This window comes from Chrysemys picta, chromosome 14, assembly GCF_011386835.1.
Source record: "Chrysemys picta bellii isolate R12L10 chromosome 14, ASM1138683v2, whole genome shotgun sequence".
Lineage (NCBI taxonomy): Eukaryota > Metazoa > Chordata > Testudines > Emydidae > Chrysemys > Chrysemys picta.
This window is the reverse complement of record NC_088804.1, coordinates 1,165,433-1,171,432: the sequence shown is the minus strand read 5'-3', so window position 1 is coordinate 1,171,432 and position 6,000 is coordinate 1,165,433. Positions and strand designations below refer to the sequence as shown.

Here is a 6,000-nt window from a genome sequence, read left to right as displayed (position 1 = left end):
GAGCTGCTGCTCTGGCAAAGCCATGGCTGAGCGCTCGGCCTTGTCTCAGGGGTGGAGATGGAAGATGGTGAAGCAGAGAAGGATTCCAGTGAAATTCCTTCTAGAACTGCCTGACTGGAGGCATCTGAAACCATGCGCCAGCACTGGGACCTAGGAACCACAGGTAGATGGGACATCATGGGGCTTCAGGCTTGGGTGTGGTCTCTTGTTAAGGTAAACCAATCTAGTTGCCCCCCTCCGGGCCGAGAGCATCCCAAGAAGTAACATCCACACACTGTTTAAACAATTTTTTTCAAAATATACAGTTTATTTACAATTATGTCACGTCTACAGTTTTATGGATAACTTTATTTCAAACCTTTAAATGTCAGCAGTAGACATTAGGGAAAAACAAATCATAGGATCATCAAAAATAAGAGGCCTCTTAGCAATTATGTTTATTGGAGTTTAAGTTTCAAGTAGCCAATGTCTACAAAATACATTAACAGGAAAAATCTGGCAAAAAAGATATTGTACACTGGGTTAGAAGAAGGCAAGACACAAAACTGCAAGACCCTTACCCCTGGCTCAGCTGGGCTCCCCAAGCAACATCTCCCCGCCCCAGCTCCCAGATTAGGGGGGGGTGACTTGAAAAAAGCTCCCTCTGAAGTGATCTGGTCAATGTTACAAGTGCTACATGCCTCAGATCTTGGGGTGGGGAAGGTAGTACCAGGGCACGGCCTAGTTTGCAATACAGGAGCTGTCATATATCCAGGGGTTAGTCAGCTGAAGGTTTGTGGCAAGCATGTTAGCAGCAGCTTCCAGACTCTAGGAGCTTATTTAACATCAATGTCATAAACACTGCATGATGCTTAACAAGAACGGCCCACATTCCTCCCATCGTTTGGGGGGGGAGGGGAGGGACTGGACCCCATATGAACACTGTCTCCTCAAGGGAGCAGTCAGTGCCGTCTCGTGGGGGTGGGGACACTTTGGAGGCAGCTAGCTACACTTTGGATGCTCTTTCCCCGAGCTGTGGAGCAAGGTGCTGAATTTGGGAAGGAGACACATGGCAAGGGGACCCGGAGAGCCGCAGGAGACTGCTGGGCTGGCAAGGCAGAGAGAGAGAGCTAGAGAACACTGCCAGCCGAGGAGGAGCAGAAAGAGTGGGAATGCCTGCAGCAGCCCCAGGAAGGGGAGGGCAGGAAGCGTGGGGTGGGGGCACGTTTGCCACTTCATCTATCAGGGACTGCTGTGCAGCAGATTCCACCCGTATATCAGTGGCCCACCACTCGGGAGGGGAAGGAAAGACTGGGGATCCAAGAATCCCCTACCTTGGCAAGTCATCTGTGGACAATCTGGCCCACCCTGAGAAGGGCAGAGTTCTCAGAGCCCCCTACCTCACTGGCCCCAAACCTAGAGCATAGCAGCACCAGATGTTAAGCTAGTTCTAAGGGGAGCGAGACTTCTCCTGGAACTCTGAGCACTTGCCCAGCTGGCGTGTCTCTCCAGGATGGGACTGGGCAGGAGTGGCACGCACAGAGAAAGCAGATGGCACCTCTGCTACTGTAACACCTGGGTCCCACAAGGAGCAGGGTGTGAGCCAGGTGCTTCTGAACCTGTCAGCAGCACAGGGAACTATTCTGAGCAGCAGTCGCAAAGCAAGGGTCTTGGGGTAGGAGGACCCAGGACAGCCCTGGCAAAGGCTGCTGCTCCATCGCTTGCTTTGTGGCCAGATGACTGAGCCAAACAAGCCCCTTCTCATTTCCCTCATCCCTCTCCTCCCACCTTACCTGAGGGGGCAGGTAAAGGCATGGAACTGAGAGCCAAGGGGAAAAAGGAGAGGAAAATTAAAGACAGCAGCACCGTTTTCCTCTTCTACGAGGGAGCCAACAGGCCCAGAGGTGTGCCACAGCACAGAGCGCCCATCCGGGAGTCCCAGTGCCCCACCCATGGGTTGCGCTCTCTGTGTCTGCACTCAGCCACCAGTGCCACATGCCGGGCAGAATGGGCAGGGCCAATGGAGGCAGGAGACAGTGGATGTTGCCCATCCCCGACAGAGCTGGAAGGGCAGTTCCGGCTCCGCAGGCCGTGCCGTGGCCCAAGAGCTCAACCTGGCTCAGAGGGGCCCTCAGTGGCTCCTGGAGTCACCGGCATCCATATTCAAAATACCCCACCTAGCCAGGAAGGACACGGCCATTCTGGAGCCCCAGAGGAAAGCCCATGGCCCCACAACTGGGGAGATCAGACGGGAAAGGAGGGGGTTCTGCTCCCAGCAGGCCCTAAGGCGGCCATTCACTGCAGCACCCTCCTCCTCCCCTGGGCTCAGGGACTCCTAGCTTCCAGTGCGTCTGGCCTGGACCGGCAGTGTCCTTCGCTTTGGCTGTTACAAGAATTTGAGTTGGGACAGGGAGAACAGACATCCTACCCCCACCCCTAACAAACCCATTAGACAGAGGGAAGGGGCCTGAGCAGGGGCAGAAGCCGGAGTATCATTGCTGCAATTCCTCTCCCTCTGCCCGCCGAGCCCAGAGAGCTCCCTTCAGCCACAGCCTCCTCTCCGCTCAGACACCAAAGCAGGAGATGCATCAGGCTGAATGCAGCGAGCCGGGATACTCTGCCCTCCGAAGGGCAGGCAACCCCCCAGGAAGGGGTTGCGATCTGCTGGGTTTTGGTGCTGCAGCCCATGCACCTTCTCCAGCACACAGAGCAGGGGCCATGATGGACAGGCTGGTTCCAAGGGGGGACGGTGTCGCAGGCACGATTTTGCCATGTGGCACCAAAGCCAAAAGCTTTGTACCCAACGGCGTGTGCGCGCTGGGTGGGCAGGATTCTGACTGCACGGCTAATGCACTGGGGGACAAATGGCAGCACAGGGTCCTCACCTCCCACAGGGTCCTGATTGCCGAGCAGGACGTGAAGCCAGCGTCCAACAGAGCAGCAGCCCCTCCTCCTCAGTGTACTGCCATGGACTTAACAAGCACTTGGGGGTGGGGCCAGCCCCTGGCATTTGGAGAGCTGAAGTATCCATCCCCTCACTCCAGCGCCAACAGCTGGGCTGCGTGTGGCTGCCTGCCAAGTCTTCCCCTAAGGCCCAGACAGCCCTTTCCCACCTTTAATGGGGAGATGCCGCCCATAGAGAATACAGGTCCCAGCATGCAATGCTTGCTCTTGACCAGCGCAACCAGTTCAGCACTGGGCCAGGACAGTCTGATGCAGAATTTAGTGCATCATGGGATCTGAAGTCTCCCTGAGCTGCAGCTCCCCGCTGGAGCTGGCTGCAGTCTGCTCTGGTGTTTACAACGCAGGTTGCAAGGATGGTTTAGATGCAGCTCATGGCTTGGCCGTTAGTTCTTGTCCCCACTCCTCCCTCCCTCCTTGCTGATGAGCTCAGAGCAAAGAAACCCAGAGCATTTACATAGCAGCCACCTCTTCTCCTGGCGGACTCGCTGCAAACACGCAAAGTTACTGCTCCACGCTGAGTGGCATGACAACCTTTAAAGCATCATTAGAGAATGCTGTGCAGATCCCTCTCGGGAGAAATACCTGCCTTTAACTCATAGGCGACGCCGCCTCCCAGGAGCCAGGCAGAGCGCCGTGAGGTCAGAGTGACAAAAGCCAGCAACACAAAGCAGAGTTCTCCCTCTGTGGTCAAGGGGCTTTAACCCCCAGTCATTCAGTTCTGCAAAGGTGGACGCCCCCCTCAACGTCCTGCAGCTGGTGGAAAGGGAGGTGGCAGCGTGACGCACCAGGGACACGGGAGCCAGATGCCAAGCAGGGGAGCCATGGATGTTAATCCTCTTTCTCAAAGGTTTCCTCTGGGATTAGTGTTTTAAATGGACGGTCCCAAAATCGGCTGGTGATGCCAAAGCCTTGGGAAGGTGGGGGGGAGAGGGGAGAGAAGAGAGAAAGACTGTGTGAATTGGCATTAAAAAAAAATGGTCACCTGATCTGTCTTATATGGCCCTCATCATTTCCTGTCTGAGCACCTCACCGTCATTAATGGAGCCTGAATGGGGAAGGGTCCCCATTCTACAGCCGGGGAGCCACAAGATAGAGTTAGGAACTTGCCCAAGGTCCCACTGGGGCTGAACTGGGAATTGGCCCAGTCCGGCGTGCTGCCCATTAGACCCCCACCCCTTTCCTCCTGCCTCAGTCAGTGAGAGCGGAGACGCCCAGCGGGCACAGACAGCCAGGTCAGCGTACTGTGACTCCACACCAGCTGCATTCTGGGTGGAACACTGCTGCTCCCCAGAGGTGAATTTAGACTAACTTCAGCCACCAGCGGATTCTGAGGCAAGTAACAACTGAAGCGCTGGGCTGCCAAGGCGATGGGAGGAGATTCTGGCCTACACGCCTCAGCCCCCGAGTGGGAGCCGCCCAGGAGCAGCTGTCAGCCTGAGACTTCTCTGACACAGTGCCAGGGGTGGCTCCAGGCACCAGTGCAGCAAGTGCATGCCTGGGGCGGCAAGCCGCAGGGGGCAGCCTGCCGGTCGCCGTGAGGGCGGCAGTCAGGCGGCCTTCAGCGGCATGCCTGCGGGAGGTCTGACGGTCCCATGGCTTCGGCGGCAATTCGGTGGCAGGGACCGGCACATCACCCGCAGACACGCCGCCGAATCCGCATGACCAGTGGACCTCCCACAGGCGTGCTGCCAAAGGCCGCCTGACTGCCGTGCTTGGGGCGGCAAAAAACATCGAGCCGCCCCTGCACAGCAGGAGATTTGGGAGATTTCCCTCACACTGCCAAGTCCCAAGAGCAAGGGGAGAGCTGGTGCCAGGTTCCTGGGCCAGGGCTGGTGCAACCGCTAGGCGAACTAGGCAGCTGCCTAGGGCGGCAAGTGGTTGGGGGCGCCAAGGGCCATCCTCAGGCATAGGCAGCTGCGTAGGGCACCTGAAAATTCGGGGCACCACTGGGTCTTAGTGTCCACCCTACTGGTTTTCTTATCCCTGTTCTGACCCTTCCTGCAGGCTCTGAGTCTTCCTGGGAAGGGGATCTAGTAGTTAAAAGAGAAAGTCTCCAGCCTGCCAGACCCATTAGCACAACCCTGAAACTGTTAAAGAGCCATTCAAGGGGTAATGAAGACATTTAACAGGCATTTGCCAACCCCCAGGTATCTCCTGTCAGTTTCTGAATGTACTGTGACAAAAACAGTTGTGAAGTACACCCCGCTGGCCGAGACCCTGAGAGCCCAGGGCTACGAGGTCCAGATACACGCCCTGATCGTGGGAGCCCTGGGCTCCTGGGACCCCCCCAACGAGCCGGTTCTGAGAGTGTGCGGAGTTGGTCGACGCTACGCCCGGCTCATGAGACAGCTCATGGTGTCTGACACCATCAGGTGGTCCAGAGACATTTATACGGAACACATCACAGGACACCGTCAATACCACACTGAGTAACAGAGACTGCCAACCAGGGAAATAACCCACTTCCTTCCCTGACAGACCAAGGGTACCCCACCCATGTACTTATCCGCTACACCGATACTGACTTAGACTCCTTATTCAGTCCGTGGGTGGCGTACCCGAGCCCACTTATCCACTGACACTTTAAAAACCCTTGCACCCCATTCTGGGTCTATGCAGGTTATGCGATATGTATGTATCTTTACATCCTTGCAAACAAAACCTGTAACCCCCTATAACCCAAGCCTGACCCCAGATGTACAGTACCTTGCCTCTTAACTCGTGTACATTTCATTTTAAACATTCACTTTAATAAAATTTTTACTCAGAACACATCAGTCTTAGTTTAAAATTTGCTTTAAAAATATTTCATTAGAGAGTTGGTGAAGATTATAAAATGACATCTCTAAAAAATCCTTGCATAGATTTTTAGATGCACAATCATCTTTAGCCTTAAATGCTTGGATCTTCAGACATATGGTTTTTTAAATAAATTCTTCAAAAGACCAGCCTTATCTAAAATGCACATTTTAATTACTATAGAAAAAAACCAAACCAAACCAAAACAAACAAACAATCTTACTTCCAAAGTCTTTCTGTCCACCATTTCTCCCTTCA

At 54.6% G+C, this 6,000-nt stretch overlaps 1 protein-coding gene across 1 annotated transcript in view; it reads right to left on the bottom strand.

Moving 5' to 3' along the window:
• Window positions 1-286: 286 nt before the first annotated feature.
• The window catches only part of FA2H (fatty acid 2-hydroxylase), a 60,984-nt gene continuing 55,270 nt past the window's right edge, over window positions 287-6,000 (bottom strand). The window contains exon 7 of the mRNA XM_005313504.4: window positions 287-3,851. Within this exon, the coding sequence (XP_005313561.1) occupies window positions 3,772-3,851 (80 nt within the window). The 3' untranslated portion in view covers window positions 287-3,771. The remainder of the gene's footprint in view (window positions 3,852-6,000) is intronic.